Below are 25,407 nucleotides of genomic sequence, written 5' to 3'. Positions count from 1 at the left end.
TGGGAGGAATATCCTTATTGTACAAATGAAGAAACCGAGGCACCAAGGGGTGAAGTGAATTTTCCAAGGTCCCCCACTGTGGCCCTTCCAGCACATCACAGGGTTTAGGTAGAGGCTTGGGGAACTTTATCTGTAGCAGGAGTGAGCTGATGGTAAACCTCAATGACAAGTCCACAGTGACTCAGGACGGTCGTCCTGTGCAGCTGACATCTGTGAGCTTTACAGTGTCCTGCCATAGATTCTCAGAGCATCTGGCAGTAGATACTACTGTTTTCCCATCTTACAAATGAGGCAATAGGGGCTCAGAGAGGTAGATCACTCGCCGCAGGTCACACAGTACAGTGAGGACGTGTTAAGTCCGCTTTGCTCTGAGCTGCCCCCAGGCAAAAGCAAGTCATGGAGATGTGGATGTTGAAATCTCAAAGCAGAAACCTCACTACTCACAACCAGATTAGGAACTCCAAGAACCTACAGCGGCACTCCCACAAGTCCAACCTGAGAAATCTCTGGAGAAAACTGGAGCAAAGCAAAGCTCAGCTCATGAGGTCCCCCTCCTGGGGTCTGAAGGAAGTGGCAGGTGCCAGATTCATAGCGGAGTTGTGATTCCTGGGAAGGTCCAAGTTCCCAGGGCCATGAGCGTGGGCTTGGTGGGAAATAGAAATGACGTGTATGCATGTGCCTGTGTGTACATGTCTGCTCGCATCTGCATATGTGCACGTGTCTTTTTAAAATATATTTTATTCTTTTATTCATGAGAGACAGAGAGAGAGAGAGAGAGAAAGAGAGGGGCAGAGACACAGGCAGAGGGAGAAGCAGGCCCCATGCAGGGAGCCCAACATGGGACTCTATCCCAGGTCCCCAGGATCACACCCTGGGCGGAAGGCGGCGCTAAACCGCTGAGCCACCGCTCAGCACTGAGCACAGGCTGCCCATGTGCATGTGTCTTTGAGCTTGCACACGTATACGAGTCTTAGGGTATGTGCATGCATGTGTGGCTGTGCATGTGCGCACACATGTAGGTCTACGGGGAGCTTTATTTTTTTTTAAGATTTTATTTACTTATTCATGAGAGACAGAAAGAGAGAGAGAGGCGGGGGCAGAGACAGAAGCAGGCTCCATGCAGGGAGCCCGATATGGGACTTGATCCCGGGACTCCAGGATCATGCATCACGCCCTGGGCTGAAAGCAGGCACTACACCACTGAACCACCCAGGGATCCCCCCATATGGGGAGCTTTAAAACCCCATAAGATAAGACCAAGTGGAAATCCTGGTGTTTGAGTGTGTGTCTGGAGTCAGGCTGTCCAGAGCCTCAGTTTCTCTACTGAGAAATGGACCAGTTTCTGCTGGATATAAGGATAAGATTCCATGGAGACCAGCAACTATCAGATTTGTCACAGTATACAGTCTGTGTTATGGGCTCTGAAGTTGAAGCCTGTGATATCCTTGGGATTCTCAAAGCAAATCCAAGGCTGTGTTTATTATCCACATTTTCATAGACATATAATTTTTTGTCATTCGAAAATGATACAAGCAAAGACTTCAAACCACACAGAAATATATGCAGTAAATAGTGAATATTCCACCCACGACTCAGCCCACTTCCCAAAGGAACGTCTGTTAATAGGTGGGTGTGTTTTCCAGAATTCGTGACCACGTATTTACATATTTGAGCTTGTATTTCTATTTCCATATAGTCCGCTACAGTATATTAAAATGGTGATGGAAATACTATAAAGTGGATTTTAAATTAATAGGGCATCCTTCACTCCTTCGGCTCATGCTAAAAGTATCTGATGTTATGGATGCAAGAAATGGAGTCCCAGAGGGCATGGAGATTGTTCAAAGTCACCCGTTCTTACACTCCCAGGCTGAGACATGACTAGAGTCTACCTGTCCATCCCAAGAAGGATCCCATCTGTAAGGATGGGGCTTTAGACATTGTACAAAGTTCATTTGTTCATTGTCCTTTTATTACACATTCATTTGATTCAGTCCTCTGTGGAGGAGGCCCCAGCCTGGGTGAGACAGAGCCGGGCAACCTTAGTTCAGGGGGGTCAGAGGCAGGTCTGCAGGCCTCAGGAAGCCAGAGGGGCATCCAGGCCTCTGTCTGCAGAGAGCAGGGTGGAAATGGGCCCTGGAGATTGAATGGAGGTCCCACAGGCATAGTAAGGCCTGGGGACAGGGTGAAGAGTCACCCCATTGCTGGCCAGCTAGGTGGCATAGGACCCTCCTCAATACTTGATGTTCATGAATAAGAACTGACACCTAACTCTGGGCCTAAACTGTAAGTCTCAGCCATTGGCTAGAGAGGTTGCTGCCTGCTGTAGCACGGTGCCAGCCCCACCCAAATGGGGAAACTGAGGCTGAAGCAGGTGTGGAGACTTTGAAGAACTGGTGCAGTCTGGGGCCAGGTTCTACCTCTTTCTGGGCCTCAGTTTCCCCATGTGTACAATAGGAGAGCAGATGGCAGAGTAGTAGCTGGGCAAGAATTTGGCTCCAGCTCCAGCACTGTCACCCTCCCTCCAACCTGCAAGTGACTAATCCCTCCAAACACATGGGTGTTGTACAATTTACCCCTCTCTGGCTGACCCTAGGCCTCAACCCCTCCTCTGTTGAAGGGAGTTAGTTTGGGGGTGTGACCCCACCCTCTACCTGGCAGCAGAGCAGGGCCTAGATGCATAGTGACTGGGCTTGGGGATCTCATGCGCACAACGTTGGCTTCCCAGGAGGGGAATCAGGCCCAAAACCAAGACTGGCCTCTCTAAATCCTCTCTCGGTCAGCAGCCCTCGATTATTGCTTTTAACTCTGCAAGCCCAAGGCCTCATTTCCCTCGAAGGAAACCAAGGCTTGGAAAGTCCTATAGCTCATCAGCTGTGGGGAGGGTCAGCTGCAGCCTTCTCCCTACTGGCATAACCTCCTCCCTGCTGGAGCATCTCTGGCCTTCAAGACCTGCCCCCATAGGTGGGCATCAGGCCGTCAATGGATGGAGGGGGGACATCAGGCCTGGAGGGACAAACAAGGTCACCTGCAGCTAGGTTGCCGCTGGCTCCAGGGAGGTTGAGGTTGGGGGGCTTGTGGCAGGAGCAGTGGGCTCAGAGTAGCAGAATCTAGAAGCAGCAGAGAGGGGTGGCAGCTGGGTCCACATCTGGAACCGAGCATGGGGACAGGGTCTGGAGGAGTCAAGGCCCATGCTCTGTGGTTCAGTCCACCTTGAGGGTAGAGCCTCCCTCTTCCAGGGACCACAGCCCCCCACATCCTAGAGAGGCAGGCACAGCTGGGGAAAACTGGGGTGCTAACAGGGTCACTCCTGAAATTGCATGGCACAGGAATGCAGTGGAGGGAGGGAGTAAAGCGGAGAGATGCCAGGAAGACCCCTTGGTCCCGGAATCACCATTTCCAGGGCTTTATCCAGAGAGAATGTTCTGTGATATAATAGCCAAGGCTTGGGAAAAACTCAAATGCCTCTGGGTGGAGAACCTAAATCAATGACAGTCCATTACATATATATGTACATTTTCTGGGGAAATTTTTTAAGTGGAAAAAAAAAAAAAACAGGCAGACTAAACCCTGCAGTAGAATTAACATTTTAAAGAAAGTGGGCAGCCCCGGTGACGCAGCTAGAGCTGCCTGCAGCCCAGGGCGTGATCCTGGAGACCTGGGATCAAGTCCCACATCGGGCTCCCTGAATGGAGCCTGCTTCTCCCTCTGCCTGTCTCTGCCTCTCTCTCTCTCTCTGTGTCTCTCATGAATAAATAAAATCTTAAAAAAAATTTTTTTTAAAGAAAGGTTATCCTAAAATATGCCTGTAAACACAATCGTCTACATGTAAGGGATCTGAGACCTGGGTGCTGGGGAGGCATTTTCCACAGAACACATTTCTGTACCTTTTGATTTTGGCCAGGTGTTACTCATTCACAAACAGTACTAAAAGTTTTTACTTCCATGAAAAAACCGTGGAGATCTCCAGTCACATAAAGACACGAGTCTCCAGGTAGTATACCTGGTGTCTTGTTATTTTTAAAAGTTTATTTGGTTATTATTTACTTTTATGTGAGTGGGAAGGAGAGGTAACTTCTGTGCTTTACTCTGCACATATCTGGTTTGATCTTTTACAAAGAAAATGTGCAAGTGTTGCCTGAATGCGCCTGTTTGCATGTATCACACACCCAAGTTACATACGTGCATGTGCATGCATGCATAGTAAAAGCTTGCTTTAAAACCACAAGCTTTTTTTTTTAACTTAAAGATTTTATTTATTTGATACAGAAGAGAGAGAGCATGCGCGCACACACAAGCAGAGGGAGCAGCAGGCAGAGGGAGAGGGAGAAGCAGGCTCCCTGCTGAGCAAGGAGGCAGCCAGTGGGGCTGGATCCCAGGACTCTGGATCATGGCCTGAGCCAAAGGTAGATGCTTAACTTGCTGAGCCACCCAGGCACCCCCCACAAGCTGCTTTCAATGTCCAGCAGTGCCTTCTGCTTCTCTCAGGGCCCAGGGCATCCAGAAGGCTTCCAGGAGGAGGTGCTGGGGAGAAGGAAAGGGGAGGGGCCCTCAAGGCCAAGAACAGTATATTTAGGTCCCAGTTAGCTCTAAATAACAAGAAAACAGAGGATATTACACCTTCCAAACTGGAAGAAAACCAACCCCCCTGGCAGCCCGGATGGCTCAGCGGTTTAGCACCACCTTCATTCCAGGGCATGATCCTGGGGACCCAGGATTAAGTCCCATGTTGGGCTCCCTGCATGGAGTCTGCTTTTCCCTCTGCTTATCTCTGCCTCAGGGAAGGAAGGAAGGAAGGAAGGAAGGGAGGAAGGAAGGGAGGGAGGGAGGGAGGGAGGGAGGGAGGAAGGGGAAAAGGAAAAGGAAAAGGGAAAGGGAAAGGGAAGGGAAAGGAAAGGGAAAGGGAAAGGGAAGGGAAGGGAAAGGGAAGGGAAAGGGAAGGGAAAGGGAAGGGAAAGGGAAAGGGAAGGGAAGGGAAAGGGAAGGGAAAGGGAAGGGAAAGGGAAGGGAAAGGGAAGGGAAGAAAAAAAAAGAGAAAAGAAAAGAAAGAAAACCTCCCCAGATTATAGAGCAGAAATAAAGCCTAAGGACAAAGCCTAGATGGGTGTCCCAGGCTGGAAACCCTCACTCCATGGGTCCTCATCTAAGTGACTTTCACCAGCCTGGGGAGGTGGTAAGAGGAGGTGTTGGCCAGTTAGGGGCAGCTGCTGAAGAGTAATTCTGCTCACCCTCTACCTCTGGTTTCCCAAGAAGGGGTGGGAGGTGAGGTGGGGGTAGTTGTGGGTTCTGAACAACTTTCTCAGGGAGGGCACTGAAGCTCGAAGTTAGACACTGCCCTCTTGGGCTCTTGTAAAGATGAAGCAAAGAGAAGGAGGTACTTGACTGGCAATAGCTCCCATCATGGTCAAATGGGTCCCTGCCACTCTTGAGCATCCTCCAGGACACAGTAGGGAGAAGGGAGGCTTGGGTTCCCACATCCTAGGGGACCCTGTTTCATTTGCCTCTAACTGGCCAACAAACACCCCAAACCCATTCTGGGCCCCCTCTGCCCTGGGTACAACAGCAGCCTGGTTCCTCCCCATCACCTTGCCCTCATGTGGAAGCCCTTGTAGGTCTGGTATGTCCCTACTGCAGCCTTTGGCCTCATCCCTTACCCAAAGGGCCAGAAGCTGTCGGTGGAGGAATCAGAGTGGGCAGCACACATGACTAGCAGGGAGCTTTGAAGATGCCTATGGGCTGACCTCACTCAGGGGAGGCCCAGGTGGACCCTGGTTTAATGCTTGACAGCTGGAGGCCTGACTTTGGGAGTGTGTAAAGCCTGAGAGGAGTTAGAGGAGTCATCAGCAGAAGGTCAGGCATCCTTAACATTCTCAAAGCTGGGTTTTATACCCAGCAGTACCTCCTCACTCAGAGAAGAGGGCATGCCCACCCCACCCCCTATGGCTGGCATTGATCACCACCTGCTCTCTGGCATCTTCCAGGATTTCCCAGTAACTTAAAAGGCCTGAGGTGAGCAGTCAGAAAGGCCGTGGCAGGCAGAAGGGGATGCCTGGGAGGCAGTACTATGTCCAACTTGGTTCCATGTAGGTATTACAACATCTGTCATGTGTTCCCCGACCTGCCAAATTTAAAAAGCACATCAACAGAGACGATGGAATATTGGGTTTCCTCTACATTTATTGCAACTGCTAAATGATTAACAACATTCACAACTTCTTAGATTAAAAAAAAAAAAAAAAAAAACCAAAAACTTCCATTTTGTAACATCACAAATGTCTTCTAGGTTTTACCAAGGACCAAAAATGCTAAAATTCTCTATATGATTTCCAGTGATGGAAACAAGCCAGAGACAGTAAGCACCCAAAGTGGCGAGTTAGCACTTTCCGGATGCCTGTCGTCCTCATGGAAGAGACCCTGGAACTAGAATGACAGAAAAGATACTGTGACTTCGACAAGGCTATGCAACCACACATCGCGCTTGTACGCACATTCCCTGCGAGCAGCCTTTGCCAGAGAGAGCAAGGGAGAGCGCGGAGGGCCTGTGCGCACTGGTCCCTAGCCAACAGCTGGCACAATGACACAACACCAGGCCTCCCCCGCCAGTTCCCATGACGTCAAACCCACAGGAAAAGCATCACCTGAGTGCTCAGAGGACTTTCCAGGATCAAGAAGTAGGTGTTCCCTTTGACGTTTGCCAAAGGCTCACAGGGTCAGCTCAAAGCGGGATGTCCCCAGGAGGAAGAGTGGCAGGAGGCTGTGGGGACAGGGCTTATACCCTGGGAATTCCTAAAGCACTTTACTTATAAATAAAAGCGGAGAGAGCCAAGAACGAATATACTAGCACAAAGTGAATATGATGGTCAGAGCTATCTATGCCACAGAGAAAGAGCTAGAACCTATTCAGGGAATACATACATGCCTTACTCAGGGCCAATGGGCACTCTGTGAAAGGCCAGAGAAGACCAAGGCCCTGTTCTCAGATTTCCATCCAGGTGCCCAACCCACAGTCAAAAAGGAAGGCTACTGGAAGGATTAGGAAAGAAAGGAGATGATCCCCCATAGCTATGGTTCCCCTAAACCACACCACCCCTGCAGTCTGCTTAAACTTTGCGGAGGCACCTCCATCATCTCCCTGGGCATAAAGATCTGCTAGTTGCCCATGCAACAGAAGCAGCTAGAAGTAAGCAGAGCCTGGAGGCTCCACCTGACATGAAGAGAGACAGCACAGGCCTGTGATAGTGGATGTGGGCCCCACAAGACAGAGCCAGAGGAGGCTGAGACTACAGTCGGGGCCTGTGGCTTTAAGAAAGCAAAGACTGGCCAACATGGTAACTCACTGCTGTGCCCCCCAAAGCTTGCAGTGTCAGCAGGATCCCAATTTCCCAGATCTGAGCACGTATTTAAAACTTCAACACTGCTGCTTTATGAGGAAGGCTTGAGATCCCCACAGCCTGAGAACGTCGCACGTAGCTGCAAGGAGAGAGCGCCAGGAGAAGATGGAAGGGCGGCAATCACACGCTAGAAATAGCAAGCAGCTGCGAGCCCACCCCAAGAGGACGCTTTCTGTTCTGTACAAAGGCCCTGATAACACAATTCTTTACACTCTGCCGCGCATGCCAGAAATGAAGCTTCTTGAAGAGTTTATACCTTCATTCCCTGGTAGAAGAGACTCCATGTGTGCTTTTTAAAAAAAGCAAACGGGAATTTGTGGATTCTAGAAAGATGTGTGAATTGAGGGAAGTTTGATCAACATAATGATTACTCCCCACCAAATACAGCACTATTATACATACTGTCGCTAAACTTCATTACATCTCTTGGGATGCATTTAAGAGTCAAGACTCCATAAATATCACATTCATGGAATCAAGAATCTCCACTTGTCCAAAGAGCTCCCAAGCTAATCAAGAATCTCCACTTATCCAAAGAGCTCCCAAGCTCCAACTCGCAAGCTGTGGTAACAGAGCGGACTTCACTAATATGGAATTACATCCCCCATTTACAGTCTTGAAACGATGAAAAGCCAGTCTGTCATCATTTTGGTATCAAGTTTGCTAACAAAGCACCTGTGGAGAGCAAGGTTCCCTGGGACTGGAAACCTGACAAGAGTCGGTTCCTGAGCACTAACAGGGCGCCCACCTTCTGAGGGGGAACCAGGAAAGATTTGCAGAGGACTGGCTGCCACAAGCATTTGAAGAGTGGGGGGAAAGGCAAAGCAGATTGGAAATGGTGCATTCTTTATTCCTTTAGAAAGAAGAAAAGCCAGCGGAAACTCCGCACCAGAACTGCAGAGACGCTTGTTTCTTGTGTACACACCAAACCTACTTGGGCACTGGCTCCAGGGTAGATCCGGGGCAGAGGTGGCGCTTTAAGAGTAATTGCTGCTTCAAGCCTTATTTTTCTCACCAATGGTTTCATCTATTCAGGGAGAGAACGATTTTGTTCAAAACTGAGTTGGAAATTACGGGTGGGGAAGGCAACCAAAAAGAAAGGAGAAAGAAGGGGATGTTTACATGGGCCCAAGGCCCTTGAGAAGGAAAAGGATTTGAAGATGCCTAGAAAGGGATGTGGCAAAGCAGCTGGCCTGTGTGGCGCTGGCGTCCAGATCACCCTCACACTTGCAGGACAGCAGGGCCACTCCTGGGGTGGTTTCTCTCCCCAGGACAGCCACATGAAGTTGAGCCCAGGAGCCCTGTACCAAGGCCCGCTGTCGGGCTGACACAGCTATGCAGCCACTTTCAAGCACAGGACTTGTTCCTTCAACCAAACCTGGAAGGTGAAAGGTGGGACACATCCACATTCAAACACTCCCTGTTGCCCTCATAGAATTTTTTCATTTGTGTGTGTGTGTGTGTGTGTGTATGTGTGCACGTGTGCATGTGGTTTTGTGTTTGGTTTTTGGGGAATGAAACTGACTTCTGGAGAAATCATCTCTACGTACCAGCACATCAGCTTAGGCAGAATGCCCCATGCACTAGCTCACACACATACCTATTTGTTGGCCCGTTTGTGTCTGTACATCTGCATCATCCTCTGACGGAACACGTCAAACGTGTCTTCCTTGTGCTCCTGCCCGTCAGCACCTAACCCCTCCCCTTCCGATGCAGTTCCCCTAGGAGCAAAATGGAGAGTTAGCCATCATCCTGGCCATCAGGAGACTGGAAATGGCACAAGCAGTCAGAGTGGGATGGAGGCAAGTGAGACACACAACAGTGACAAAGGAAAGGGAAAGTGAAGACACGATTCACAACGTGGAACAAGGGATACTCACCTTAGCAGGTGTGCGGACTTTCTGAGGAGAGCGCTCAGAAGCCCAACTACTGCTGAAAGCCTCCCCCAGCAGGTGATAAGCTCAGTTTTAAATGAAATGCCTGCTGGATGCTAATGGGGCCTAATAAACTCTGGGCCATGTTCTCCCACCCTGGCTACCTGGCTTAGGGTTCCCAGAAGAGGGAAAGTGGTTTTTATTATAACTACTTAGAATTACCACTCAGCTTTCGTGACAAGAATGAATGTGGCTAAAATGCCAGGGGCCAAGAAGCCACTTAAATAGTCTGTGAATGGTATACGAACACCTGCATATGTAAATGATCTGCTTCTCATCTCATCTGAAGATTCCTTTTGTTAGGAAAAAAATTCCTGCCAGCTTTAAGGCATGTTTAGCATGAGGGGAGCCAAGAAATCAGACTGCAGATGAAAGGAATCAGGACCAGAATCCCAAAGAAAGTCTCTTTTCCCCAAGCACACTGCCCATCCCCACCCCTGGCTCCCAAGCGCCTGCTGCATACACGCTGACGGGCTCCCTGATGCCCTTTCCACAGGAGCCCAGGCCGTGGCCCTCCTTCCAGCCCATCTTCTGCAGCATCTGGAACCCCAGGTTCTTGTCAGTCAGCTTCTGCTGGGCGAAATCAAAATCCTTGGGTTTCTGAGGAGAGAGAAGAGTATGGCAAGTGTGCTGTAGCAAAGCACCTGCAGCAAGGGTCTGCTGTGCTACACCTGACTCGGTCCAGCACCAGCCCCTCACTGTCTCCAATTCCACAGACACTTGGGATCAAGCCATGGGCTGCTTCCCAGTTCCCAGCAACATTCGGGTGGGCTGGGGCTTCTGTAAGTGGGGAGTAAAGAGATGCACCCACAGAACCAAGTCAGATCAGCCTCTCAGGCCCCAGTGTGACCACTCCCACTGTGGTGCGAAGACCCTGAAGAAACCCCCATGAGGGGCTAGGGGGTCCGGGAAACAGGGGGTTAGCCGGAAGAGCCCTAAGTGTGGTGACCTGTGATGACCAGAGGACACACCCCAGGCTGGGGGTAACCAGGTTATGGGCTTGAGGAAGGAAGGCCCCCAGCATGCAGGAGTCAGAGTGGAGACAGGGCTGAGGTAGGAGAGGGCCAAACAGACCACGAATCTGCTGTAGAGAGAGACTGTATGGAAAATGAGCTCACAGGGTCCCCCCTATTCTCTGCCTCCATTTTTTTAAATTTTATTTTTTTAAGATTGATTTATTTATCACAGAGAGAGAGAGAGATTGGCAGACACAGGAGGAGGGAGAAGCAGGTTCCATGCCGGGAGCCTGACGTGGGACTCGATCCCAGGACTCCAGGACCGCGCCCTGGGCCAAAGGCAGGCGCCAAACCGCTGAGCCACCCAGGGATTCTCTCTGCCTCCATTTTGAACACTTGTGAGCTTCCAGAACTCTGAGCAGTGACCCCATCATCCTGGAAGCCTCTCTGGCTGCCCTCAGATGTTGCTCAGCAAACCTGAATAACTGTCCAGCTGCCCCTTCCCAGGTCTGGGAGCTCCCCAAGGGCAGAGACTGGGTTTTACTGGGACTCCAGGGTCCATGTCTAGCACAAAGACCTCACTGAGAGCTGGTAAAGCGGGGAAGAATGGGGCTTGGGAGAGAGCCTACAGGGAGAGGGGCAAGAAACTCTGGGTAAGACCTGGGCTCCACAGCTGACTGTGGGAAGACAGGTTAAAAGGTTTGGGGGGTCCTCTGGAGGAAGAGACTGCCCAGTGTGAGCAGAAAATATTTCCATTTACTCATGAATATTCATAAGCACCCACTGTCCCTACCACCTGAGCCTTTTTTTTTTTTTTTAAGATTTTATTTGGGGATCCCAGGGTGGCTCAGCGTTTGGCGCCTGCTTTTGGCCCAGGGCATGATCCTGGAGTCCTGGGATCAAGTTCCACATTGGGCTCCCTGCATGGAACCTGCTTCTCCCTCTGCCTGTGTCTCTGCCTCTCTTGGTCTCTCATGAATAAATAAATAAAATCTTTAAAAAAGAGAGAGAGAAAGAGAGAGGCAGATACAGGCAGAGGGAGAAGCAGGCTCCATGCAGGGAGCCAAATGCAGGACTCAATCCCGGAACTCTGGGATCAAACCCCAAGTCAAAGGCAGATGATCAACCGCTGACCCACCCAGGCGTCCCATGAGCCTATTTTTAAAAGACATTTACTAAACACCAAGGACAGCCTGTGTAGGTTGAGAAGGCCACATGGACTTCTGGGGAAAGAGCTCCTCCATCCTGATCAAGGCAGCCAGTGCTGGGGGGGTGAGGGGGGCGGTGGGTAACAGTGAGGGTCTGAGGAGGGAACAAGTGTGGGAGGGGAAGAGGGTGGAGAAGGCAAGGGTAAAGCTAGCCACAGGTTCCCGAAGGGCAGATCTGTACCCCTTTGGGAAAGCTGCTCAGCTAGAGAAAAGCCATGTGCCACAGGCCAGGCTTCCTCTCAGCTTGCAGACATACCAAAGAGAGACTGGAGTTTACAGGAAGCCACTGCACAGCAGGTTAACATGCATTTAGCTTCACTCATAAGGTATCTCCAAACCACAGGGTAGATGTGACTGCCCCACTCACAGATGTACAAATGGAGACTTGGGAATTATATGCCAAGATTAGGTGGACAGCCTGAGCCTAGTTGCACCCTCGCCCAGACCACCAGATGGGCACGGCAGCTGGGTGCCAGCTGAGAACTGAGAACATCAAACTGAGAATTCAAACTGAGAACATCAGTCAGGACCACAAGCTTTGGGCCCAGGAAAGTCCCTCCTCCCTGCTTTAACTGAGGTTATACCAACACCTCACCTGGCCACTGAGACTGACCATGCACATGAACAGGTGTCTACCACACAAACTTTCCTCACCACCCTACATCAGCAAAGACCTCACCTGGTTCCCAGCTCACCTCCCTAAGGACCTGGGATGTCCCCACTTATGTCCTAGGTGACCTCGTTCAGCCTCACCTGCCCCGTGTCCACTTAGCTATCTGGAATGAACCCCATCTCCCTGATGACCTGACCCCCACAGGGGCTCTCCATTTCATTCAGTGGCAGCTCCATCCTCCTCACTGCCTGGAGGAGCAGTGGATATGGGCCCATCCCACATACAATCTATTGGCAAGTCCCACTAATTGCATTTTCACCCTCCTGGCCTTCCCTCCTGCCCCCCGATAGGCTGCTTCTCAGTACAGCAGCCATAGTGGCCACATCTTCCAACCAAACTACCACCCAGAGAAGGAACCTCACTGCTGATATCTGTCTATAGGTACTATATGACCCAGGGCCTCAACACATCTACTTATTCATCTCCCTACCCCCATCCAGGTGCCACCAAGGGCAACCTATTGACACAAGACCACCCTGGAGTCTCCCTCAGTCCTCTCTGAATAAATGGCATCCTCAACCCCACATTAATCTCAATTTCCCTTCAACCTGCTTCTCTGGATCCATAGCACATAGGCCACAAGAGTCTCACACATTCCTGTCTCCTATGCTTTGAGAAACAGAAAACAGTTTTAAGAAATCCCTGAGAAAAAAGGCTGTTTGTTATGCTTTGTACGTTATGCTAGTCTAAAGTAGGAGTATACCTCAGTTACAAGCCACAGTGCCCTTTAAAATTCCAACAAATTCCAACTGACTACATCATGCCTAAGAACTCAGTCATGCTCACCTTCTTTTTGGACACGGGACGACCCCGAGGTCTGTCGTAGGCAATTCGAACTGGTTCATGAACTGAAAGACATAAGAAACATATTCATACATACACATACTTTCTCCAAATTACTCGGAAAATGAGGGTGGCACTTTAGGCTAACAGCCCTCTGCCTACAGAAGGTAGCTACCCACACCCCAGTTCACCAGGGTTCTTCTCAAAAATCACAGGCCACATGAGCAAAGGTGGAACACAAGGGCCCAACTGGAGCTGCTCAATGTGGAAGAGTCCACTTCAACATAGAGGACTGCCCACATGTATGACAAAGGTTCAATGCACAGATCATTGTCCATGACTGCAAGAACCATTTTGTTTCAATAAATAAAATATTTGCAATCTCGTGTCTTCCTAGTGTCTCTGCAACTGTTCCACTGATAAAAAGTTAAAGTCTAGGCTTTTCTAGCACAAAACAACCATGCTTCTCATACGAGCACTGAATCACTTTATTTGAGAGAGAAAAAGAGCGAACGAGTGAGCATGTGCGTACACAAGTAGGGGGAGAGGAAGAGGGGCAGGGGGAGAAACAGACCCCCTAGCTAAGCAGGGAGCCTGGGATCATGACCTGAACAGAAGGCAGATGCTTAACCGATTGTGCCACCCAGACACCCCTGAATCACACCATATTATTATTATTTTTTAAAAATTTTATTTATTTATTCATGAGAGAGAGACAGAGAGAGAGGGAGAGAGAGGCAGAGACACAGGTAGAGGGAGAAGCAGGCTCCATGCAAGGAGCCTGACGCGGGACTCAATCCTGGGTCCCCAGGATCAGGCCCTGGGCTAACGGCGGCGCTAAACCACTGAGCCACCCAGGCTGCCCTGTATCACTATTTTTGATGAAGGAGATCGGAAGGGCTGGTTTCTTCTCATGAACCACCCAAGAACTAAGAGTTTCCAAAATAGAGTTCTACTTTTTCCCCCATGAAGGACATGAGGCATTCAGACAGGCTGCCGTCAACAGCAGTTAAATTCTGAAGGATGTCAGAGTTGGGTAGAATAGCTGACAATCTGTGGTAATGCCAAGGTTTCCAAACACAAACCACAGGCCTGTTCTGTTAGCAGGAGAAACTGGACAGATGCTCTTGGGGGTGAGTATAACAGTATCAACAATGTAGAACACACAGGTTACACAAGGTGGGGGACCATTCACCACAAACACCTCATGTGAGATATGGCAGCATTAGCCCCACGCACGAAGCACAGTCCAGGCCTCCACTTTGTGGAGACACCTGGAGGGGTCAGGGCACGAGGAATAACCCAGGCTGTGCCTGGTCCATCAAAAGGCTGCAGGTGATGCCATTCTGCCTACTGACAGTCTAGAAAAGGCAGAATCATGAGGCCTGAAAATGGGGAGGTGACTGCAGAGACACAGACATTTCTGGAGACAGGCTCCAAGCTCCGCTGTACTAGAATAATTCATGCCTGTACATACTTGTCAAAACTCCTCAAATTGTCCCCCTGAAAAACTCTTTAACTCTCCCCACGTAAGAACAGGAGATGACCCCCCATGGCCCAGGCAGCAGAGCACAGAGCACATGGCTCCCACTAACCACTGCCCAAGACCAGCCCCACCTGCATCCTCCTTCCTCATTATCTCTAAGCAGGAATCCCTGCCCTGGGCCTTCCAGGGTTTCAGAAGGCTGGGTATTCTCCAAGGTTATGGGCAGAAAACAAATGAGATGACTGAGGCTGGTGCCCTTCATTGGAAGGTTCCCCACCCTGGACTGTGAGGAATAATGGAGACATCAAGCAGCATCTAGTGCTAACACACCACTGCTGCTCTAACACAGCAGTGTGTCCTTAGAGTGCCAACCTTACAACAGTTGTAGTGTAAGCTTCACAGGAACATTCCGGAATGCTGTGCAAAACCACTAGAATTATTTTAGGTTAAAAACACAACATGTGGGGATCCCTGGGCGGCTCGGCGGTTTGGTGCCTGCTTTTGGTCCAGGGCATGACCCTGGGGTTCCTGGATTGAGTCCCACATCAGGCTCCCTGCATGGAGCCTGCTTCTCCCTCTGCCTGTGTCTCTGCTCCCCCCCCCAACCCCGCCTGTGTCTCTCATGAATAAACAAATAAAATCTTAAAAACAAAACAAAACAAAACAAAACAAAAAACTCCAAAAAACAACCCCCACAACATGTCCTGTTGGCCCTGGGGGGATATGGGGAGGTAACATCCAGGTTGGCAGGTATATCAGGGCAGGGAAGGGAGATAGGGACCGGCTAGCCATCTTGCGGCTAAACCTGGGCTAATAGCCAGTAAATTCTTTCACACAGGCAATATTACTTGGTCTTCACAACTTTTCCTGGTCCACACTTGAGCACCACAGTTCCTCTTTCTCTACTATTAAATGGAAGCCCAAACTATGGAAGCCATGATGATGGCGTGGCACTCACCTTTGGGTTCCTGGATGAGACACAGCCTCTTTGGAGCTGGAATCATGCCAACCTTCAAGGACTTGCTACTGACCCTCTTCCGAGGGAAGCAGGCCCCTGAAGTGGCCTGTGATAGGGCAGGTGCACCTGCTGGGCCATCTTCGGCTGCCTCGCTCGGGAGGCCATCAGGGGGGGGACTGCCCTCATAGCCCTCGGACTTGGCAGCCCCTCCTGGTTGCCTGGAGGCCCCTCTAGGAGTGGAGGCCTCTTCGGTCCCCTCCTCATCCTCATCCTCATCTTCCTCGTCTTCATCATCCTCCTCAGGCATCACCTCTGGGCTTTCCAACTCAGCCTCATGCTGAGGGGGCTCATCTTCAAACTCTCCTTCCCCTTCCATGGGATCAAGGGGGCTCTCTTGAGAATCAGCACTCTCACTGGTGTGGAGGTTCAGTGGAGATGATGAGAAACAAATTGACGGGCATAGTTCAAATACTTTCTTTCGATAGAATTTGAAGGCTGAACTATTTTGGTCATGGAGAAACCTGGGATAAGGATCCAAGACACTGGTTAATCAGAGTCCTGAACATTCATATTTACTAAATTGTCCAAAATAGATCCAACAAAGCTGGGAGTGAGACCAACGAACAAATAACCTGACCCTCTTTTTATAAGCTATGGTTGATGGTGCAGTTTCACAATGACAGAAGTCTGCAGACTAATAATTTAACAAAGGAGCCAGAATATGAGGCCTAATTGCTTTTCAGGGGAGGGAGGTGGAGAAACAAGGTATGCAGGAATGACCAAGGAATGTGCTGGAAAAAGCTCCAACCTGGCCCTTACCTTATTCCTCTCTAGTCTGTCACCAGCTACTCTGGGACTCCGAGAGCTCACTGTGACTGCCTGGTTCCTCTCACACTGCCAGGTATGAGACAGAGGAAGGTGCGTCACTTCTGCACCTCGTTCTACAGTGAAGCTGAGTGACATGATGGCGATAACACCTCTCTGAACCTTAGAGCCCCATGGCCCCATACTAGCCCCAGGGATGTATGGGGCCATGAAAACATGCCCCCATACTGAAAACATGCCTGAAGACACAAAATACACTTGGACCCACGGAAAGAAGCCCTTGTGTTTGACTAGAATAACTCAACCTCATAACTATGTCAATTCTTTCCTAATTAATATTTAATGTATAAACCTACCTCGATCAATGCATCATTTTTTCCCCCTGGATTTGAACATGTTTCTAGATTTCACAGAGAAAAATAAGTATGTAAAGGTATCTGGGAAAACTCTGAACAAAATCAATGAAGTGTTTTGGCCCTAGAAGACATTACAAGGTGGATGATGCCTCTACTGTCACAATAGTGTGGTAACAGTCCTTGGACACATGGACTGAAATACCAAGAGAAAAGCCAGAAACATGGTTATCTGATGAAGGCGGTCTCTCAAACCAGTACAAAAAAGATGATCTTTTCAACAAATGGCATCAGGACAATTGGGGAGCTTTTCAGAAAAATACTCAGACTGGATCCACACAGCACACTCTGCTCTGGAATAAGCCCACACAGATATGATCTAAATACAAAAAGCAAATGATATGAGTTCTAGACAAAAATATACAAATATCTTTATAACCTGCGTGTGGGGAGATGCTTTTTATAACTCAGAATCCAGGTGGAATAAAAGAGAAATTGAGAAATTTGACTACATGAAACACTTCTGCATTGCAGGAAAAATCATAAGCAAAAGATAAACATTAAACTAGGAAAGAAATATATGTAACTACATAGAGGTCTTAAAAATTCAGAGCACCAAGGCATCCCAAAATGAAAATCTTTATTAAGAACTTGTGCCCTCCAAGGGACAGCTAGAATGAGAAAACAAGTCATAGACCAGGAGAAAATATCTGCAAATCATACATCTGAGAAAGGACTCCATAAAGAATGTATAAAAGACCTGCAAAACTGATTAATATTTACATAAACAATCCAATCAAAAGATGGACCAAAGATCCAAATGGGGGCACCTGAGTGGCTCAGTGGTTGAGCATCTGCTTTTGGGTCAGGTCGTGATCCCAGGGTCATGGGATTGAGTCCTGCATCAGGCTCCCCACAAGGAGTCTGCTTCTCCCTCTGCCTATGTCTCTGCCTCTGTGTCTCTCATGAATGAATAAATAAATAAATAACATTTAAAACAAAACAAAACAAAAACAAAAACACCCCCAAAGATCCAAATGGACACTTAAAACATGGAAAGCATACAAGTATACTTGAGGACACTGAGCACCACTAGTCCTTGGAGAAATGAGGATCATAGTGCAACACTGTCTCTCCACACTAGGATTCTAACATGAAAAAGTTGATACTAGCAAGTGCTGGCGACGTCAGGGAGAAACCAGAACTCTTGTCCAGGCTGCTGAAAATGTAAAATGGTGCCACCACTTGGAAAGGCAGCTTGGCAGTTTCCTCAAAAGTTAATTGTGGACCCACCATGGAGCCAGCTTTTCCTTTCCTTGGTATTTAACTGGAGAGAAATAAAGACCTTATACACAACTGCTCACAGAAGCTTTATCTGTAATCATCGCAGACTGGAAACCTCTCAATGCCATCAACAGGTGAATGGGTAAAAACAACTGGTCCAAACACACACAGAGATACACTCAGCAGCAAAGAGGAATGAACTGGGGATACACACAACAAACACAGCTGAATCCGAGTAATTGTGCTGAGTAAAGGGACCAGACAAAAAGTGAGAACAAGCTGTGTTCACAAAAAATTCTAAAAAATGCTAGCTCTTTACAACAACAAACTTTTTTTTTTTTTTTTTAAAGATTTTATTTATTTATTCATGAGAGACAAAGAGACACAGAGAGAGCGAGTGAGAGGCAGAGGGAGAAGCAGGCTCCGTACAGGGAGCCCGATGTGGGACCCGATCCCGGGACTCCAGGATCATGCCCTGGGCCGAAGGCAGGCGCCAAACCACTGAGCCACCCAGGGATCCCAACAACAAAGCTTTTTAAAAGAATAAACCTTTTCTGTTTTTCTTTTAAAGATTTATTTATTTACTTATGATAGACACACACAGAGAGAGAGAGGCAGAGATACAGGAGGAAGGAGAAGTAGGCTCTATGCTGGGAGCCCGATGTGGGACTCAATGCCGGGACTCTAGGATCTTGCCCTGGGCCAAAGGCAGGCACTAAACCACTGAGCTACCCAGGGATCCCCACCTTTTCTTTTTATTTTATTTATTTTATTTTATTTTTTTTCCCCACCTTTTCTTTTTAAAAGATACAAACGAAAAGTTCACAGAAAGATATACAAAGGATACTTAAGTTTATGAAAGGATCTTCAATTTCACTCATAAGAAGAAGGGAAACTAAAATTTCAAGGCAGAAATGAGAAATTTCTCATCAATCCTACTGACTCTAAGGTATGCCAAAAGGTGAGAGGTTGGGGACAGGTACTCTTGACACTGCTTTGGGAGTAGCCCTCAGGGAGGGGAATTTGCATTATCTAACAAAATTACATTTGCAAGGACTTTGGACCCCACAGTCCCCCTTCTGGAATATATAGGAAGATTCTCTCCACACACAAAGTCATCGTGTGTGAGGCCATTGGTGGGAGTTGTAAGAACAACGTGAATGCTGATGGCTGGGGAGTGACCCTGGTGTGGCTGCATGTAAGAGAATGACATAGTGGACAAGAGAAAGAGGGTACAGGTGGGCTAGGCAGAGGGAAACTTCTGGATAGGTTGTAAAAGGAAAAAAAGCAAGATGCAAGTCTGTTACATACAGAAAGTTGCACGTAAAAATAAAGGGAGAAATGCACACACCCACTAGAAATAAATGAAAATGGTTGTTGAGGGGTGGAGGAGATTCCCCTCAGAGACTTCTCTGAGCTTGTCTTTTGTAATTTTTACTTTAGAACCATGCAAATGCTGTACTTTAAAAAATTAAGTTAAAAAGAATAGAAAAACATAGTTCTAAAGCTGAATCTCTATAGAAACAAATGAACCTGACTATATGTCACATTGATGACATGACCATACACAAAAAAGCAACTAACTATTAAACATACTAAAGGTACAACTTTTCTAAAGGAAAAGAAAAGTCACCTCAGCCTTTATTTAAATATATGTGCTGTTGGGTACAGTCATTCTCAAAATACTCTATGAGCACTGGACTGGGGGACAGAGTGAATCACTCCACCTAATGTTGCTGTACAATGGGGGACACTGTGTGGGGAGGGAGAGGACAGTGTCTTCTAAAGAACTTTGCTGAGAGAAGGCTGTCAGAGACAGTGATGGATAAACCCAAACCACAGCAGTGCCAGATGCTCAGGATAATGCAGAATTCTCATTTGGGGAAACAAAACAAAACAATGAAATGCTCCCAGCTGCCCTTAGTGGAGTTGTACCTTTCACCCAGTCCTGCCCAACGCTGAGATATGCTAGGCCCAGCAAGGCTCAAGGTCACCAGGCCTATAAAAGGCAGAACCAGGCTCAGCACCCATGAAGCCATCCGTGCTCCATGAGGCTGGTCTGGGTCTCACAGGAAGCAAGAGGCATGCCCAATGCAGGACCTATCAAGGTCCCCAATAAGCTGCTGGAAGAGGCTGCTGGGTCATTACTGAGTCCCAGAAATGCTCTAGGAAATGTGAAGTTTTCAACTATCATCTTAATTAGACTAAGGCATGGCTCTCCAGCATGGTAGGAACAAGGCAATCGTCCAGAGTCCCCAGCCAACTGGAGGATACAATTAACACAGCATGGGAACCCCATCTGGGTTAATGGCTCAGTACTAGAACATGTGGCTCCCAGGTAGCTTTCCACTGAAGGAGGTGAACCAGTGCCTTCACAAGGCAGAACAGGCTCCTGGTTCCGCTTCCCAGCAGGCTATGTGGTTTTGAGTGGCCACCCCTTCTGAGGAATAGCAAGGGTAATGGCACCCCCTGCTGGCAAAAGGAGGCCAGGCCACCACTACATGAAGTGCCTGCTGCTCACAGCTGGAACAGGACCCATCCATCACTGCAGGAGCAGCAAATTCTCACCCTACCCAGAGCACTGGTGTGACCAGGGACAGTGCCCTGCCCTCCTCCTCCTCCCACTAGCCCACACCCCTCAGCCTCTGCAAAGGTTCTAGGGGGCCTATTAGCCTCTCTGCCTGGGTGCTCTCTCCCCCATTCCCTGGTCAAAGCCCACCTGACCTTCAAATACAGCTTAAAATTCCCTCCAGGGTAGGTTTTTTCTGATGCCCCAGATGAAGGTGGCACTGCCCAACACCCCCAAGCAGTGCTTCTCCCTCTCAGCCCTGAGCTCAGCAGAAGTGAAACCATGACTTATCCTCGGGTACCCCTGGGGCAGAAGTATGTCTGCCAGGCCACCCCATGGGCTCTCAGGACACTCATCTGGTAAATACACTCAAATTAAAAGGGCATGGTGGCTACATACCACAAGTCAGGGTTGTCGGTACTGTTTTCTATGCTGAATTGTTCAATCTCTGGTCCCACCTGAGCAACAAATCTGGCCAGTTTCTCTGCAGTCTCCATTGTCTTCATGTCAACTACAAAACAAAACAATTGTCACATGTCAGTTCTGAAATGCTGCTTCCAATTTCATCTCTGTGGGAGGTTGGGGAGACTGATTATAAGGATAGCTCCTCGTGTCCCCTCACTGCATCCTTGCCCTTTGCAGCTCTGTCCAGCAGAGGTAGATAATCTTCTCTTCCCCACAAATTGGGACTGGCCCTGGGACTCGTGCTGACAGAAGGTGGCCTAAGCGTGGAGCCTGGGCTTCAGAGGCCTCAAGCAACCCCGCTGCCTCTCTTGGAGTCCCAACCCTGACCATCAGGTGAACAAATCCAGGTTGGCTGCTAGGGGGTGAGAGGCATGTAGCCCAGATGCCCATTACCTCAGCTGATGGCCCCAAACCATCTGCTGCCAAAAACACATGTGCTGGCCCAGTTCAGTTCAACAGACTAAGAGTACTGAATACCCCATTTGAAGCCACAATTTAGAATGGCTCATTATAGGGACGCCTGGGTGGGTTAGTGGTTGAGTATCTGCCTTTGGCTCAGGAAGTGATCCTGGAGTCCCAGGATCGAGTCCTACATTGGGCTCCCTGTGAGAAGCCTGTTTCTCCCTCTGCCTGTGTCTCTGCCTCTCTCTGTCTCTCATGAACAAACAAAAATCTTAAAAAAAAAAAAAAAAAAAAAAAAAAGGAATGGCTCATATAGCAATAGCTAGACAATACAGCACTTGTGTGGTTTTTTTCCCCCTCTCTATTCCCACCTAATGTCAAGGGGAAGGTACCGGCCAGGGGCAGGCCTCTCACACAAAGAAAAGGTAACGGCCAGGAGAAAGAGAAGAAACTGCAGGTCAGCTAACCCAGAGGAAAATAAGAGAGACCTTGGAAAAGAAAAGACAGAACGAGAGACGAGGGTAGCCCTGCAGAATGTAAAGAGGGGCAAGAAGAGACTGAAAAATGGATTAAGGAACTCAGAGCCCCAAGCATGGGCACATGGCACAACCTGGTGGCCAGCAATAGGACTTTGCAGTGGGGGCAAAGTGACTGGGGAACACAGTGAGGCAGCTCCACCTTCAGGGAAGAAGACTGCTACAGGACTCAAGGGCCAGCTCCTCAAGAAAGTAAGAGGAGAGTGCCTCCATGTGCACCTGTCCTGGCCACGTCCCTGTTGCTTCTGCCTGCTGCTCAGACCCCTCACAACACCCAGGTCTCCCACCCCCACCACCAAGAGACCCCTGGATATTGGAGAGTCATGGCTGGGGCTCAGAAGGGGGGAGGCAGGAATAAGCACTCACCGTCAGCAGATGGGCAGGGAGAGGAGGATTGAGGAGCTTCAGAGACTTCCGCTCCTGCTGGCTTTGGGGATAGGCCCGAGACTTCTGGGCTGGGATCCCCAAGAGAGGGTCCAACTGGGTCAGGTGGGCAGTCCTTGACAGTATCATTTCCATCTGGCTGGGACAGCTTTCTCTGCAATGAACCTGGAGCCTGCCGGCCATGGTGTTTCAGTCTGGTGCCTGAGGAGAGGAGGGTCTGGGTCCCAGTGGTTGCTTTCCTCACCTTCCAGCCCCGAAGCCCTTGAGTGCGGAGCAGCCCCCGACGGCGGCCTGGGAGGAGCCTCTTCTTGAGGCTCCGGATTGTCCGAGCATACAGCATGGCCCGGACCGCACACTCTGCTGCTGTTGGCTTTTGATCTGCTCCTGGCAAGGTGTGGCTCACCCGCTGCATTTCTGCCAGCTTCAATTTGTAGTATTTATACTCCAGACTACTGTCATCAGACAAAAACCTATATAACAAAACAGGCACAGAAAGACATTGGTTAAAACACCACTATATACCCAATTGTTGCTACAATCACATTTCTGCATACCCTTTCTAAGTGGCAGGCTCCCTGTCTAAGAGGTTCCACTCCACAGAAGACCCAGATCCCCTTCCTGCACAGAGTAACTGCAAGGCAATGGGAGCCGACCTAGCACTGGTCGATTCCTCCTTGGGAACCTTCACCATCCCCAGCAATGAAAGTGCTCACAACTCCTGGTAGCCTCACAACACACACTAGTCACTATGGAGTCACAGAGACACTGCTACTCTATCGCTTGTGGGTGCCATTTTTGGAAGGTGACATGCTTCAAAGGGTCAGTGAGGTGGGGTCGTCAGTGACCCTTTCTTCAACTGCACCACCGAGGCCTGAGTGCTGCGGCTGTGAAATCATGTTCCAAAGTCCTAACAAGCACAGTAAAGAAAAGGAGGTTGAGTCCCGGGTACTGACACAGAAAGACATCCATGATATGGCCAAAGACAGCAAGCTACAGAAAAACACCAACATCTATACAGACCACATAAATCTGCTTTGTGTACATACATCCACCTGTACTTACTTTTCTCACATAAGCTGACAAAATATAAAGCAACATTAATTAGCTCTGGGGAACGGACAGTAAGGGTCATGGAGGGAACTTACATATTCTTTACTTTTCTTCTTCCTTAGCCCCATCTTTTCTCTCTATAAACCTTTCCCTTCTAGGATCTGGACTTTTTTTTTTTTTGCCATTTCCTTCTGGCCTCATGTGGTGAATGCTTACATTCTTTCTTTTCTTTTCTTTTCTCTCTCTCTCTCTCTTTTCCTTCCTTCCTTCCTTCCTTCCTTCCTTCCTTCCTTCCTTCCTTCCTTCCTTCCTTCCTTTCTTTCAAGATTTTATTCATTTATTCACCAGAGACACAGAGAAAGAGAGAGAGAGAGAGGCAGAGACATAGGCAGAGGGAGAAGCAGGCTCCATGCAGGGAGCCTGACATGGGACTCAATCCCAGGTCTCCAGGATCAGGCCCTGGGCTAAAGGTGGCGCTAAACCGCTGAGCTACCCGGGCTGCTCCATTCACTTTATTTCTGACAAACACGTCCCACACTGTACTTTTCATTATGTATGGTTGCAGCTGTGTTCGGTGTGCAGAACTCTCCCTGCTACTTCCTTCTAAAGAGTTTCTAAAGTCAGTTTTAATTCCCCTTCACTCAAAAGTTATTTAGAAACATGTTTAAAAAAAAAAGCATGTTTTATTTTGGTTGTTGCTAGTTATACATTGTGTAATGTGGCCCATGTGATTTTCCTTTCCTAGGATGTGCTAAGATTTTCTCTGTGACCTCACATATAACAGATATTTGTGAATGTTCAATTTCAGTTTGTGTTAAATAAGAATGAATATTATTTGGTGGGTATGGCAAATTTCAAGTGGCCTTCAGACTGTTTGACATTAAGAGACCACTTACTAGGTGAGGTTCCCAATTACCAACAACAGAAGCCGACTGGATGCCAGCTGGCTGCGTGAAGCAGGGTGCTGGCAGCACTGTGGAAAGTGGAGAGAGTCCCCGGTGGGCAGCTCCATAGGAAGCTCCTGCTGCTGTATCTACACAGTTAAGGTCCGGCTAGATCTGAGGACACAGGCTGTGTGCGGGACCTTGCTGTCCCAGACACTCTGCTGGGCCAACAGCAGCATCCTGCCAGATGGCACCCTAACAAGCAAGGGTTGCCACATAAAGGAGCACAACTAACACAGATGGTCTGGTTCTCTTGTTAAATGTGGCCCCAATGGGAAACCTGGGTAGCTTAGCGGTTGAACATCTGCCTTTGGCTCGCGGTATGATCCCAGGGTCCAGATATTGAGTTAAGCATTGGGCTCCCTGCAAGGAGCCTGCAGCTCCCTCTGCCTATGTCTCTGACTTACTGTGTGTGTCTCTCATGAATAAGTGAATAAAATCTTAAAAAAAAAAAACTGTGGCCCCAGTGAGTGTACCCCTCACCCAACAAAGAAAGCAGAGTCAGCATCCAGGTGGCCCAGAGCCCCAGGACACAAGTCCCTTTCCCCTCGATGGTTCTGATGCCATGTGGAGTCTGAGGATGGCAGTCACAAATCCATCTCCCCAAGTTCTAGTGGAACATAACATTAAGAGCATAGAACATTCCCAGGCCAGCCTGCTGGGTTCAAATCCCAGCATAGCCACTTATTAGCCATGAGATTTACTGAACTTTTCTTTCTCCTCCCCCATCCCTTTTAAAAAAGATTTTATTGGGCAGCCCGGGTGGCTCAGTGGTTTAGCGCTGCCTTCAGCCCAGGGTGTGATCCTGGAGACCCGGGATCAAGTCTCATGTTGGGCTCCCTGCATGGAGCCTGCTTCTCGCTCTGCCTGTATCTCTGCCTCTCTCTCTCTCTCTGTGTGTCTCTCATGAATAAATAAAATCTTAAAAAAATTTTTTTTATTTATTTGAGAGAAAGAAAACACACAGCAGGGGGAGCAGAGAAAGGGGGAGAGGTAGGCTTCCTGCTGAGTAGACAGCCTGATGCAGACTCACTCTGGGATCATGACCTGAGCCGAAGGCAGATGCTTAACCTACTGAGTCACTCAGGTGCCTTTACTAAACTTTTCTGTGCCTCAGTTCCTCTATCGGTAAAAGGGACAGATAGTGATAATAAATTACTTCATCAACTTGCTGTGAGGCTTGAGTTACACACTTTTCATCATAAG

General features: G+C 48.8%; 1 protein-coding gene across 12 annotated transcripts in view; it reads right to left on the bottom strand.

The window, feature by feature from the left end:
• SUGP2 (SURP and G-patch domain containing 2) overlaps positions 1-25,407 on the bottom strand; it is a 62,968-nt gene that overhangs the window by 21,967 nt on the left and 15,594 nt on the right. For 8 of the 12 annotated variants that reach the window (XM_077859287.1, XM_077859288.1, XM_077859286.1 and 5 more), the window contains 7 exons: positions 22,190-22,677; positions 20,820-20,931; positions 15,390-15,910; positions 12,949-13,010; positions 9,789-9,925; positions 8,992-9,112; positions 6,158-6,420 (listed from right to left, as the gene is read on the bottom strand). In XM_077859287.1, coding sequence (XP_077715413.1) covers positions 8,992-9,112; positions 9,789-9,925; positions 12,949-13,010; positions 15,390-15,910; positions 20,820-20,931; positions 22,190-22,677 — 1,441 coding nt within the window. In that variant the 3' untranslated portion in view covers positions 6,158-6,420. Of the gene's footprint in view, positions 1-5,975; positions 6,119-6,157; positions 6,421-8,325; positions 8,419-8,991; positions 9,113-9,788; positions 9,926-12,948; positions 13,011-15,389; positions 15,911-20,819; positions 20,932-22,189; positions 22,678-25,407 lie in introns of those variants that run through there. The other 4 variants (XR_013358026.1, XM_077859282.1, XR_013358024.1 and 1 more) reach the window with 3 other exon arrangements.

Source organism: Canis aureus, chromosome 19, assembly GCF_053574225.1.
Source record: "Canis aureus isolate CA01 chromosome 19, VMU_Caureus_v.1.0, whole genome shotgun sequence".
Lineage (NCBI taxonomy): Eukaryota > Metazoa > Chordata > Mammalia > Carnivora > Canidae > Canis > Canis aureus.
The sequence above is the reverse complement of the archived record's forward strand: the minus strand, read 5'-3'. Positions and strand labels throughout refer to the sequence as shown.